At 43.9% G+C, this 15,004-nt stretch overlaps 1 protein-coding gene across 3 annotated transcripts in view; it reads left to right on the forward strand.

The window, feature by feature from the left end:
* The window catches only part of eif2b3 (eukaryotic translation initiation factor 2B, subunit 3 gamma), a 167,601-nt gene that overhangs the window by 17,870 nt on the left and 134,727 nt on the right, over positions 1 to 15,004 (forward strand). For all 3 annotated transcript variants that reach the window (XM_068036980.1, XM_068036981.1, XM_068036982.1), the window contains one exon: positions 11,150 to 11,292. In XM_068036980.1, the coding sequence (XP_067893081.1) occupies positions 11,150 to 11,292 (143 nt within the window). The remainder of the gene's footprint in view (positions 1 to 11,149; positions 11,293 to 15,004) is intronic.

Genomic DNA, 15,004 nt, shown 5'->3' on the forward strand with positions numbered 1-15,004 from the left:
GTCCCACAGGGCCAAATACAACTCAACCGGTAAGCCGTCGCTTCCGGGAGTTTTACTCGTCTCAAAGGACTTGACGGCCTTTGTCAACTTGTCCAGAGTTAGCGGCTTGTCCAGTCTCTCCCTCATGCTGTCATCTGAGACCTCTCTGATAGATGACAGGAAGGACTGGGAGGCTTTGCTGTCCGTGGACTTCGCGTCATATAGCCCAGCATAAAAGGATTTGCTGATCCTTAGTATGTCAGAATGCGAAGACGTTACCAAGCCATCCTCTTCCTTCAGGCTGCTGATAACAGAGCTCTCTCTGTGTATCTTTTGGAAGAAGTAACGTGAGCACGTCTCATCCTGCTCAATGGAGCGGACTCTGGACCGGAAGATGATCTTGGAGGCCTCCGTGGCAAAGAGCGAGGCCTGCTGGCTCTTCACCTCTTGGAGGTCCTCCTTGGCCTCGACCCCCATCGTCTGCAGCCGGAGCAGATTTTGCATACTTCTCTGGAGTCGGTACATTTCAATCTGTCTCTCTCTCGCCTCTGAACACCTTTGAAGATAAAGAACCTCTTGATGTTCTCCTTGATCGCCTCCCACCAGTGAACTGGAGACTCAAAAAGGGGTTTCACGGTCCTCCAACCTTTGTAATCCCTTTTGAGTTCCTCAACGTTATCTGGGGTTAGCAGTGTAGCATTGAGCTTCCATATCCCCCTGCCAACCCGCTGGTCGTCCTGTAAGTGACAGTCGGCCAGAAAGAGGTAGTGGTCGGAGAATAATACCGGCTTGACGTGGATCTGACCGTGACGGCACGGGACACAAACAGGAAGCCAATCCTGGAACGGGCAGACCCGTCCGATCTTGACCAGGTGTATCTACGCTGCGCTCCGTCTGCAGGTTTGCTGAAGACGTCGTGCAGTTTGGCATCTTTTACTATATCTATCAGGAATCTGGACGTAGCGTCCAGTTTGCTGTCGTCTCTGCCGGATCGTCCAGCTGCTTCGATGATGCAGTTGAAGTCACCGCCTAGGATGACCGGCCTGGACGTTGCCAGCAGCAGTGGGAGCCGCTGGAAGACGGTCAGCCGCTCGCTGCATTGAACCGGGGCGCACACGATCAACCAGAGCGGAGCATCGTTGTACATTACATCTGCTACGAGGAGGCGACCGCCCACCACCTCCTTAACTTTGGAGATGGTGGTTACCTCCCCGCAGCACAATACCCAGGCTGGAGGAATGGGAATCATTACCCCCTGACCAGATCGATGGCACGTGGGACCACCATCGCGACCACTGCCTGTAGGTGCTGAGGTGTGGTATTCCACACTCCTGCAGAAACAGTAGGTCGGCTTTGATCTTGGCGAGGTAATCCAAGGTTGAAACACATCGCATAGTGGATTTAATGCTATGCACATTAATCGAAGCAATCCTTGTACCCACTTTTTAAAAGTTAGTTGTTGCTTCCCATACCATTTTGTCCTTGCTAGTCCCAGTCCTTTGGGATGTTCCTGCATACCCATAGTGTACGCAAGCTGTTTCACGTTTGTTGGGCTCAGAAACCCCTCCTGGTTTTTCATGCAGGGTTTGTTTCGCTGGGGTGACATCAGGAGGGTCTTGTCGGCCGCAAGGATTGGGCTGTCCTCTGCTGCTCGCCTCTGTTCCTCCTCGAAAACATCACTGCTCCCGGCTTCCCGGAGCTGAGGTGTGCCAGACGTGTCTTTGCTCTCGGTGTCCCGGAGCTGGGATGCGCTGGCCATGTCGCTAGGTGTGGCGCTTTGGGTTTGGGGCACGCCGGGCCCATCATAGCTTCCAGTGCCCGGGGGCTGGGGGGCTTTATCTTCCAGCTGCTTTGAGTTCTGCTGCCTCTTTTGAAGGTGCCGTCGTTCCAGCACTTCCTCGTCCAGTGAAGAGGCGCTGCTGTTGTCTGTCTCGGACGGTAGCCTCCTCTTGCCACTGGTTTGGGTGGTAGCCTGTTCCGCTTTTGGAGGTTTTTTCTTTGTGGTTTTCCTTTGTACCACTTGCCACTGACCTGTTTGTCCATCTGCTGCCTCCTCCTCCATTGATTCTGTCTGTGGAGGAGGGGTTTCCGGGCGCAGGGTAGGTGCTGGGTCGCTGGTTTCAGCTGCCTCCCCTTTCTTCTCCTTAGGTAGACTTTCCTCACTGCGGAGAAGGCTGCTTGTCTCCTTTCCAGCACCGAACGCCTTCGTCGTGCCTTCTCCCTTACTTGGACCTTGCTGCCTGAGCATAACTGAGGCAGCGTTTGGGGCAGGTTTTGTAGAGGTGGCCTGCCGCACCGCACAAGTTGCAACACTTACTCTGCTTACAGTCCTTGGTCTGATGGCCTTCCTTCTTGCAGTTCTTGCAGACAACCGTGTTGCAGTTAGCTGCCACGTGACCAGATTTGCCCCAGGTGCAACAAACTCTGGGCTGCCCAGCATAGACCAAGAAGCCTCGACTTCCCCCGATAGCAAAGCTGGAGGGAGGGTGAATGATGGCTGCATTGGCATTGACCTTCAACGACACCTTGACCTGCCGCTTGCTGGTCCAAATCCCAAATGGGTCCTTGACATCAGTGCTGCTGCCGGCCACCTCGACATACCTGGCGAGAAAGGTGAGTACATCCACCATAGGAACATGGGGGTTGTAAAGGTGAATTGTCACCACCCGGTCACGTTGTGACGGAAGCGTGAAGAGTGGCTCCATCGTGAGGATCGACAGCAGCGCCCGGTCCCCTTTCTCCTTGAACGCCTTCAGGAACTTCATGCATCCTGCCACATTCTTGAACGTCACGTCGAAGTATCCACTGCTGGGGAATTCCTGCAGGCAGAAGGTGTTTGTAGCTTGGAATCCACAGCAATCGATGAGGATTTTCTTGATGAAGAAGGTGCGATCAACCGGTGCATCTCCTTCCTTGTTCTTCACCACCACCCGAATGGTGTTACGCACTCCCTGGCCTGAAGCTCAAAGATTGGTTATAGCCATTTTACTCAAAGCATACCCAGGATCAAAAGCCGCTGATCATGGTTTCTCTGCTGCCAAGTAAGTACCGATGAGAACAGATACTACACTTGATCTTAGCCAAAACAATACTGATCACTGGCCATCATTGCTTACACTACTTTGTTCTTTCCAACTGTCCCATCAGAGGATCCTGTGAGTAACTGTCTCTTGGTTTTCCTGTAAAGTGATTTGTATGTTAATTGCTTGTTTGATTTTTGCGGGACTGTCCTAATACCGATGAAGCGTAATTTGATACTACAAGTAATATTTTTCAGCTTCAATCTCCCTTTTTATCAGCCGAGTATTAGAGGGAAAGAAAATGTATATCACTTGATTTTCAGTTCCCTTTAGTACAGTTGAGGGTTGACAAGGGACTGCATGCAGTTAATTTCTATCGTAAAAACTTTTCAATAAGGGCACATGACCTAAGTAATACCACAAAGATGTATGAAAGGCTTTAAGACGTTTATTGTTTTAAAAGGGACGTTGTGAATGAAGTACTATGTTGTATTTAAATGAAATCGGGTCTAAATCTAGCTTCTGTTAATATTACTTTTTAATGACTTAAAATACAAATCAAGTTTAAGTCTTATAGTTTGCTGCCAGTCAGAGAAATCAAGAGGGCATGGCAAGATCCCAAACTATTTTCAGCGCATACCATAGTGGTTTAAAAAATGGTTTCTCCTGTGGCCTGCTACTTCAGACTGCTTCCATATACCAGTGGATCTCCTGTAGCATTGCCTATGGTAACTTGGAAGATATGCAGTTTTATAATTTTTTAAGTATTCATTTGTGGGATGTGAGCATCGCTGACTAGGGCAGCATTTATTGCCCATCCCTAATTTCCCTTTAACTGAGTGGCTTGCTAGGCTATTTCAGAGGGCATTTAAGATTCAATCACATCGCTGTGGGTCTGGAGTCACATGTAGACCAGGCCAGGTAAGGACAGCAGATTTCTTTCCCTAAAGAACATTAGTGAATCAGATGGGTTTTTACAACGATTGACAATAGTTTCATGGTCACCATTAGACTAGCTTTTTTAAATTCCAGATTTATTATTTGAATTCAAACTTCACCATCTGCCATGGTGGACACAAACCCAAGCCCCCAGAGCATTAGCCTGGGCTCTGGCTTACTAGTCCAGTGACATTAACTCTACGCAACCACCTCTCCTTGGGTATTAGATCATGTGATACATTATATAATACGATGCTGCAGTAGAGCTGTGCTTAACTTGGCTTGTCGTTTTCAAGTTAGAAAGTCTAGTTGCTTTGAGTAATCACAGGCTGAGGTCACTTAGAGCTCAATTGTTATCCGGTCAGAGGACTGTTTAGTTTGGAATGTTTGCCAGATTCACAAGGCAGCTCAAAGTGCCCAATGCTTAAGATTTTCTTTACAACTGCAACAAAGCAGGAAGTCTGGGTGTGCTGACATACAATTTGCAATATAGTATTTGTAGATCTCCTTTGTCGTTACTCGTAATGAATTAAACATTGTGTTGTTCTGGGGAAGAGAGGAATTGCTGTGGTATAAGAATGGGAGGCTTGTGCATATCTAGAAAAAATAATTTGAAAAGATGTGCAAGAGCTCCAAATTAAACTGTGAAGCATGTTTTTTTTCCATTGGTTCCTGGATAATAATAAGTACTTGGCATTTTGGGCAGATCCTCATTGGCAGCAGGGATTTAGTGCAGAATCTGGATCAGCTGGATACCTCCCCACTAATGCTGGGACTTCCAAAATTCTGATTAAGGGCAGGAGGATGACTTGCTTACCCCATACATCCTCAGCCAGCTTGGACACATGTATGGGGATGTTCCAGGACTTCCTTGGGAATTCTGCCCAGCAAAGGTATGTTCTATTGCATAAATGGGGTTCCCTGCAGGGGAATTCACTTTCCAATCTTGGACCTTGTAAGGAGCTTTGGCTTACTCTAATGGAACTATAGAGTGCTACTCTGACTTTCTGGAAGCTCTTCCAAGGTGGGCCATTGGACCCCTGCCCCGGCCATCTACCCTGGATGTTAAAATAACCCCATTCCTGGGATTTAGCATGGAGTTAACATTTTGTCCAGAAAGCAGTGATGAAATGGAGAGTCCAGGTGTTTTGTCCCCCTTAGTGTTTCTCTTACCCACTGCAACTAGATAGTTAAATACCACAGATAGATAAATAGATAAGTCATATGAATGTCTCCAATAGACCCATACGTGCACTGATGTACTATTTTAATATATTGCTAGTTGATGTCCTGTGGCATTGAAGCCAAAAATGATTTTCTATCTTTGTACTCTCAGGAACTTTGTCACTTGGAAAAAGGAGTGAGGGATCAGCAAGTACAAATAGTATGCTTTTAAGTCTTGCTATCAATCAATGAAATATATTTTTCTTCGGGTAAACATAATTTACCTCCAGTAAAAGTTCCAAAGTCCATCCTTTTGATACAGTGGAGGGAAAAAAGTCAGTTCCTTCCCACTCTTCTGGGCTTTTCCATTAAACTGGAAGGGCGCAGGGCTGATGAACAGCAGTTGGTGGCATGTAATCTATCTTGGAAGTAAGAAAAAGTTCTTGATAGTTTAAATATGAAACATTTATCTTTAAAAAGCTTTTAAAATTAATTCTGCAAATTATTTTCAGTTTATTTGGAAACACACAAAAATTCAAGAATCTTATTTCAGTATGATAGAAAACTGACCCCCAGATTCATTAAGCGAATTATACCAATTTCTGCTTTGAAACTTCATAGTCTTTATGTTCAGACTGTGACATCTTAGGAATTGCGCGTACAGACGTAGTTAGTAACTTACTTCAGCTGACATTGATGACTTTGGAAACAAAGTTAAATCCTGGGCTTTGAAAGAGGCTGAGGCCTCCAAGTAAAAATGTTAACTGAAGGCCCTCAACACAAGGTGAAATATTATGGTTTAGTTGTTTATTGTGAAATATGTAAATATGTTTAAAACCTTATTTTCAACATGAGAAATTTTAAATTTACTTGGTGGGGTGGGGGAGAGAGTACAGATTCCTGATATGAAGTCCAAAGAATTTTGAAAGCATATTGTGAATGATTTGATTGGTTCAGTTTTCCCTTTATTCATTGGTCATCTTTTGGCAGTTCATAGATATCTAATCTGCTGTTGTTTTATACTTTGGGTGCTGGAATTGTACAGGGCCTATTCTCCACTAAAAGAGCATCTGCATTTATCACATCAAAGAAGCTGTTGCCTGAAAAGCCCCTTGCCTGAGGCCAATGTCTGACTGCTTTTCATTGCAGCGGCAAAGCTTCAACCAAAGCCTCTGTTTTTGGTCAAAGTAGTCTCTGATGTGGAGGCTATCATTGATTTATCTCCTCTCTTCTGGGTTTATACACAATAGTGAACCACCCTACTGTAAGCTCAGGCAACTGCGTTGGACCTTCCATTGTGGTTTGTTTAATCGTAAGTTCCTTGCTTGAAAACCTTTCCTTTTTTCTTTTTCTTTTCATTGTCAAATAGCTACATTTTGTGCTCTTGAAGTGAACATACTGTATTGTTTTGGCAGTTATGATGGTCCTACTACCAAATCAATATTTCTGTTTCATGACTCTTACATTTGTTTTGAAATAACAATATCTAAGTTTGGGGCTGTGCTAATGACTCAACTAGTAAAACTAGGATGTAACTGAGACATGCAAGCTAGAAGATACCAGCTTGATTCCTGTTGTGTGTTGAGTAAGCTGATCTCAGCCAGAATGGCAGTAGAGGTAGTACAAATTACTTCAGTCCCTTTTGGATTAGGGAGCAAAAATATCTTCCAGTGTTTCTGTTTCTGATCATTACACAGTGAAGCTTGCTGAGCACTGTACAAGAATGGAGATTGGATGAGGACAGAATACGTTTAGACGCTAACTTCAATGGGATGAGAGGAGATCTAGCTCGGGTAAAATGGAACCAAAGACTGACAGGAAAAATATTAATGGAACAATGGGTGATCTTTTAGGAGGAGATGTTTCAGATATAGGCTAGGTACATTCCAACAATGGCAAAAGTAGGGGAACCAAAGCTAGGGCTCCTTGGATGATGAGGGAGATAGAGAATATGATGAAACAAAGAAAAAGAGGGTTCATGAAGCATGTCAGATGAATTCTTCAAGCGAGAATCAGGCCAAATACAATAAATTAAGAGGGGTGGTGAAGAGGCAAATAAGACTGGCAAAGAGAGAATTTGAGAATCGAATGGCAGTTAACGTAAAAGGGAACCCATTAATCGTCTACTGGCATGTAAATAGTAAGCAGGTATTAAGAGGTGGGGTGGGATCTCTGAGGACAAAGTGGGTGATATATGCTGAGAGGTGCAGGGCAAGACTAGAAAACTTAATGAGTACTTTGTATCAATGTTTACTCAGGAAGAGGATGTTGATAAAATATTGGTAGAAACAAAGATGGTAGAGGTAATGGATGGTGTGAAAATTGATAGTGTTAGTGTCACTTATGGCATAAAAGGAGGCCATTTGGCCCATCGAGTTGTGCTGGCTCTCTGGAGAAATCTCGTCAGTACTACTGCTCCACTCGATCCCCGTGGCCCTGCACGTTTATTTCCTGCAAGTCCCCATCCAATAAATCATTGTTCCCACTTCCACCACCCTTGTGAGCAGCGAGTTCCAGTTCATAACCACTCAGGCAGGATGTATTGTAAAGGGTGGATAAGTTGCCCGGTCCGGATGGCTGGTAAAAGAAGTGGGAGTCAAGATAGTGGAAGGGCTTTCCATAATCTTCCAATCTTCCCTAGACACGGGGGAGGTGCTAGAGGATTAGAGAGTGGCAAATGTGACACCCTTATTCAAGAAAGGTGGAAGGACATTCCAACTAACAACAGGCCAGTTAGTTTAACATCAGTGGTAGGCAAGGTTTTAGAAACAATAATGAGGGGGAAAAAAAAGCAACAGACACTTGGAGAGTTTTAAGTTAATTGCGGAGAGCCAGCACAGATTTGTGAAAAGCAGATCATGCTTGACTAATTTAAATGAATTTTTTGATGAAGTAACAGAAGGTTGACAAAGGGAATGCAATGGATGCTGACTCTCTGGATTTTAAGAAAGCGTTTGACAAAGTGCCACATAAAAGGTTGGTTAACAAAATTGAGGTCCATGGAATAGGAGGGTCAGTGTCAGCTTGGATTAAAAAAATGGGTTCAGGACTGAAAATTGTGGGTCGTGGTAAATGGTTGCTTTTCAGACTGGAGGATGGTAGACAGTTGTGTTCCCTAAAGTTCAGTGCTCGGATCACTGCTTTTGATGATGTATATTATATGACTTGCATATTGAAATGGAGAATAAAATTTCAAAATTTGCCAATGATGCTAAATGTGGAGGTGTGGCAAACTGTGAGGATGATACCAATAGACTGCAACAGGACATAGGTTAGCAGAATGGGCAGGCAAGTGGCAGATGAAAATTAAGACAGAGAATTGCGAGATGATGTATTTTGGCAAAATGGATCGGGAAAGGCAATATGGACTTAATGGCACAGTTCTAAAGAGTCTACAGGGACAGGGGGAACTTGGGGTCCATGTGCACAGATCCTTGAACGTGGCAGGACGTATTGAGATGGTAGTTTGCCAAGCATATGGCTTCATTAATAGAGGTATTGTACAAAAGCAGGGAAGCTATGCGGAACCTTTATAAAGCTCTGGTTAGGCCACCGACAGAGTATTGCGTTCAGTTCTGGTCACTACACCTTGGGAAGGATAAGAAGGTGCGGAGGAGATTTACCAGAATGGTTCCAGGGAAGAGGGATTTTAGCTACAAGGTTAGGTTGGAGAAGCTGGGGTTGTTCTCCTTGGAACAAAGGAGATTGAGGGGAGATTTGATAGAGATATACAAGATTATGACAGGTTTAGATAAGGTAGACAAAGAAAAGCTGTTCCCATTAGCTGATGCTACAAGGACTCAGGGACACAGATTTAAGGTTTTGGACAAGAGGTACAGGGGGAAATGTGAGAGAGAACTTTTTTATGCAGCAATGGTATTGGCTGGAACTCGCTGACTACGAGGGTGGTGGAAGGGGAGACGATTAATGATTTCAAAAGGAAATTGGATGGATATTTGAAGGAAATAAACTTGCGCGGCTATGGGGATAGAGCAGGGGAATAAGACTGGTTTGTTCTATGGGGAGCTGGCATTCACTCGAGCTGAATGGCCTGCTTCTATGCCGTTATGAAATTATGACCTGCTGCTCCAGGCTTGGAAAGGTTGCCAGTTTTTACTATCTAGGCTTGCATATGGAAATGGCCAGTTGGGTGAAGTTGCAGACCAGCCTCGCACACCACCTTCAGGAGAGCATTAACTTGACAGTTCTTTTAAATCTTAAATTTTACCTGTCATCGCGATTGGAAAAATTAGCACTTCATTGTATAAACTTTGACCTTCTATGGACAGAATCAAGGATATATTGAGTTGTTTCTCACATTCAAGTAAATCTATTAATGAGCAGAGGATAGCGAAGTAGGCAGTAGAATATATACCTTGTGATATTGTTTAGCTGGTTACAGTCAATTGGATAAAGTTAATTGTGTTCTTGTTACAGCATATCTTGTGCTAGTATACTTGTGTGAACTCTGTCTGCAGGCAATGCATGGTGTAATCCATGTGCTTTCTTGAAGTATTTATTCCTTTACATGACAAATTCTTTGCATTTCTATACTTTAAGGTTACCTAATAGAGTTTGATGTACTTTGTGGCAGTCATTTGGATGTAGAGTTTAAATGCATGAAGAAGATTGTTAGAGTACTTGTCTTTTGTTTTGTTGTCCCTGATTCTTCTTACAAGTTGAACTACTTACACAGCCCAATCCCTCACTTTTCTGATTTGGAGTGCTTTGGCACATCAAAAATACTGTGCGTGTTTTGCTTTTCTTTTAATTTTAGAATCTTTCACACCGTCACCTTGCTGTCTTCTGTTTATGACAAGAACATGCATCTACTAATCTGTGCCATATCTATGTAACCTGAACTCCTTCTGTGTACATTTGCACCTGCAATTTGGTTGCTGCTGTGCTGCTATTCTATCTCATTTCCTTTTGAGGGCTTTTCTTCAGTTCCTGCCCTTCCTGTCATCCTGCCATGCCACTTCTCATTTCTCTCTTATCTTTAGTACTTTGCCCGACCAATTCTTACCCTAACCTATCACTACTTTTTTGCCTTCCTGCTGTCCTGCCAATATCCCAGATTTGAATCCCCCTTGGGCAACCCCATAGCCACCCTCCGTGCTCTCTCAGTATTCTCTGGCATGGCTGTATGACCGGAAGTGGAGGAGAATGGGAGAAGAGCCCAACAGGGGTCCAGGGAAGAGTTACAAAAATGAGAGATAGAAATAATGTAGGATTGTATACACCTGTTCATTAAGTTACAAATTCTGACATCTGGGAAACAGTGTACAGTTTGGGGCTCCAGATTGCTTGCAGGAGAGCCCAGCAATCCATTTTACTCTGGAATCCCCTACAATTGCAGTGCTATCATTCATCTTCCCTGTTTCCTGTTCACCTTGAGCAAGCACTTGCTTTCCTGTACCATTGGCTTGCTTGTGTCTATTATACCTTGCAGTTCTTTCCTTGTGTATCTCCAGTGCTGTCAATCTGTTGTCTGCTCTAGTTTCACAGGTTCCCTCTTCCTGCCATCTTTAAATGCTTTAACTGCCACAACCACTATCTTGCTTTTCTTTGCACTAACTACCTCTTGTCTCAGACAATGGCATGGAAACTGTATTCCAGGTGGTCTTCCTCCTTGCATGTAGTGTGCACTTTAGCTAGTTGGTCTTCAAGCTCCGCAACTTGTTTGTTGTTAGACACTTTATGTAAGCTTACTTCTGATTACTTTGAGGATCAACTAAAGCCCACAGTCTGCCTTTCAGACACTCCATAAGCTTAGCATCAAAACCATCATCTCAGTTTAGGTGTGTGGGAAAGAATGGCTCTAACTAAGGCCACACCAAAGTCTGTGGGGAAACAGCGAACCTGCAATGTTATGTAACACAATGTTCATAAACCACTCACACTTCTGTGTGTGATTCTAGCTAACCCTTGTCATTTGTAAGTTCATTAAATAAGAAAGAATTTGTGATTGATTGCTTGGAAGTTCTGTGCTCTGTATGTACGTTTCCGAATGGGAATGGCTGTAAAGGGTTTTCTTTCTTTTCCAGAAGTGATAGTGGTTACAACAAAAGAAGTACAGAAACAGCTACCACAAATGGACACAAAAATGAAGTTGGATACGGTGTGTATTCCTGAGGACACTGACATGGGAACTGCAGACTCCTTACGACAGATTCATGAAAAAATTAAGGTAATGCATTATTCCGAGGTAAAAACCCTGTTAAACTACCAGTTATTGTCATGTTTTATTTAGGAGTACTGAGAAAATGCTTGCTATGCCCTCCCTCCTTTAAACAAAACTATTAAATTATTTTTATATATAATACCCACTTACTGTCTAAGTACATGTTTCTATCTCTGCTTTAGTCTCTGCCTGTCTTATTCACTCGCAGTTTCTGCAATAAGTTGTCTCTCTCCCTACTTGTCTGTTTCTTGCTCAGTTTTGCAGTTTCTTTAATATTTTCCTTATTCTTATGGATTACAGATTAGTACATATTCCAATCAATTTGTGTGCCCATCCCTATATCATCTTATTTGTCCAACCTTTGGAATTTTTTGTTGCTCTCAGACTTTCTTCCACCCATCCTGCTACTCAAGTGCAACTAAATTTTTTTAAAACCTCCTTGGACTCTTTCATGCTCACGTGTCATTATTTTCTCACGCAACCTGTGTGCAGATTTCAGTCTGCTGCTTCCCAGCCTCCAGCTGAAATAAATTAGTAAAATGGGGATTAGTTTTATTGCAGAAAAATTCTTGCACTTGCGCATATTGTGGCTGTTGTTCATCCAGTGGTTGGAAAAATGTTTGAGCCCACAAAAATTCTCATAGCTCTGCGTGCCCCTTGAGAAAGCTGCAGAAAAAGAAAAATGCCTCTTCATTTGTTGCACTCTTGATTCTTTCTTGTGGTTTCTTTATTTTTCCTCCTTAACTTCTAACTTTCTCACTTCTCCCTCTTTTTTTCTCCTCCCTTTTTACTCTTCTAACATTCCAGTATCTGCTGTTTTCCATTCTGAGGCTTTTTACTTCTTTTCATCTTACTTTTTCTCCCCCACAAGCAGGTTATTGATCAGCAATACTAAAGAGTGCAAGCAAGCACCACAGAGTAATCTTTTGAATTGGGGATGGATTTATGCACATTTTGTATATTGCAACCCTTTCTTTGGGTCACTAGTTTGGGGGGTAATCATGGCAGGTCAGAATGTGAAAGCATGTGCATGGAGTACAGGATATTAAAAAGTCTGTTGGGGTGCTTGTTTATGAGAGGAGGGTGGATTTTATTGGAGCCAGTTTTAGGGACAATTTTTTTGTGGTTTGATTAGATTAGAGATACAGCACTGAAACAGGCCCTTCGGCCCACCGAGTCTGTGCCGAACATCAACCACCCATTTATACTAATCCTACACTAATCCCATATTCCTACCGCATCCCCACCTGTCCCTAAATTTCCCTACCACCTACCTATACTAGGGGCAATTACTAATGGCCAATTTACCTATCAACCTGCAAGTCTTTGGCATGTGGGAGGAAACCGGAGCACCCGGAGGAAACCCACGCAGACACAGGGAGAACTTGCAAACTCCACACAGGCAGTACCCAGAATTGAACCCGGATCGCTGGAGCTGTGAGACTGCGGTGCTAACCACTGCGCCACTCTGCCACCCATCTTGTCAGACTATTTGTCTGACGTCCAGTTTTGAGTACGTCTTAATTTTGGGAAGCTGAAACTATTGTCTTTATCCCAGACTACAAACTGTTGTATTGTCACTGATTACATCTCCTGCAAGCCACACACTCACCAAACCAGATTGTTGTAACCATTGTGTGCTGTTTGACCCAGAGATGAGCTTTAGCTCCCATATTGCCTCCTCTGCCCTATGTCAGCCCTCACCACTTCCAGCCTCAATTAATGCTGCTCTTGCTGGCCTTTCGTCTTCCACTTTGAACCTGTCCCGCACTACATCCCACTCACCCATTCCTCCTGTCCTCACGGACATACAGACATTAATTCAAAAATAAATTAAATTAACGCAATAAAGATGGCAGGACAGGTGATGTGTCATGGCTGCAGTATATGGGAGCTCCTGGATGCCACGGCAATCCATGGCAACCACATCTGTCGTAAGTGTCTCCAGCTTGAGGAGCTTTGGCTCAGAATCATTGAGCTGGAGGCCGAGCTGCAGGCACTGCGATGCATCAGGGAGGGAGAAAGCTACCTGGACGCTTTGCTCCAAAAGGCAGTCATACCCCTTAGGATAAAGTCATCTGTTTTTGTCAGTGGTCAGGGATAGGAGGATGTGACTGCATGTCAGGCAGGTAAGGGGATCGAGAAGGTGGCAGTGGAGGAGCCTCAGCCCTTGCAATTGAGCAACAGGTTCGAAGTTCTTGCAGCATGTATGGACAAGAGGGAGGGCTGTAGTGTGGATGAGCAGACTGACCATGGCACAGGAAGCCATTCAAGTTGGGGGAGCAAAAAGGAAAGTCGTGCAAATAGGGGACAGTATTGTGAGGAGGATTGACACTGTTCTCTGCAGCAAAGAGCGAGAGTCCAGAAGGCTGTGTTGCCTGCCTGGTGCCAGGGTTTGGGACATCTGCTCAGGGCTGGAGAGGAACCTACAGTGGGAGGGGGAGGATCCAGTTGTCATAGTTCATGTAGGTACCAATGACACAAGCAGGATAAGGAAAGAGGTTCTGCATAGTCAATATGAGGAGCTTGGCACCAAATTAAGAAGCAGAACCTCCAAATAATTTCTGGATTACTACCTGAGCCTCGTGCAAATTGGAGTAGGGCAAATAAGGTTAGAGAAATGAATGCATGGCTTAATGACTGATGTGGTAGAAGTGGGTTCCGGTTCATGGGGCACAGGCACCAGTACTGGGGAAAGTGGGGGCTGTACCGTTGGGATGGTCTATACCTGAACCTTGCTGGGACCAGTGTTCTAGCGAGCCGTATAACTTGTGAAGTAGGGAGGGTTTTAAACTAAATAGTGGGGACAAGGGATCAAATTTGGGAAGATGTGGTAGATCAAAGAGTAAAGACAAGGCGAGAGAGAAAGGTATTAATATGGGAAAAGATAAACAGACCATGACAGGGAGGGCCAGTGAGTACAAATCTAAGAGTAAATCAGCAGACAAGGCTAGAGGTTACAAAAATAATAAAAGGACAAAGCAAAAGGCTCCATATCTGAATGCATGTAGCATTTGAAACAAAACCGATGAACTAAAAACGCAAGTAGAAATAAAGAAGTATGATCTGATAGCCAATATAGAGACATGGCTGCAGGATGACATAGATTGGGACCTGAATATTGAAGGGTACGTGACATTTAGGAAGGACAGGAAGCCAGTAAAAGGTGGAGGGGTGGTTCTGTTAATTAATGATGGTATTAGCACAATAGAGAGGGATGACCTAAGTTCAGGAAACCAGGATGTAGAAGTGGTTTGGGTCGAGATGAGAAATGATATAGGCAAGAAGTCACTTGTGGGAGTGGTGTACAGGACCCCTAACAGTAACTACACGGTAGGACGCGGTATAGAGAAAGAAATAATGGGTGCTTGTCAGAAAGGTAGGGCAATAATCATGGGGGTTTTCAATCGATTTATATATTTTTGTAATAAATGTAATATGTAATATTTTTCCAAATTGTTAATTTTAAATATTAATGTAAATATAAAAAATGTAATAATTCCTAATTTGCAAATGACACAAAACTGGGTGGGAGGCTGAGTTGTGAGGAGGATGCAGAGAGGCTTCAGGGTGATTTGGACAAGTTGAGTGAGTGGGCTAATGTATGGCAGATGCAGTATAATGTGGATAAATGTGAGGTTATCCACTTTGGTAGCAAAAACAGGAAGGCAGATTATTATCTTAACGGCTGTAAACTGAGAGAGAGTTTGCCCTAACA

Source organism: Heterodontus francisci, chromosome 8 (genome assembly GCF_036365525.1).
Source record: "Heterodontus francisci isolate sHetFra1 chromosome 8, sHetFra1.hap1, whole genome shotgun sequence".
NCBI classification, from domain to species: domain Eukaryota; kingdom Metazoa; phylum Chordata; class Chondrichthyes; order Heterodontiformes; family Heterodontidae; genus Heterodontus; species Heterodontus francisci.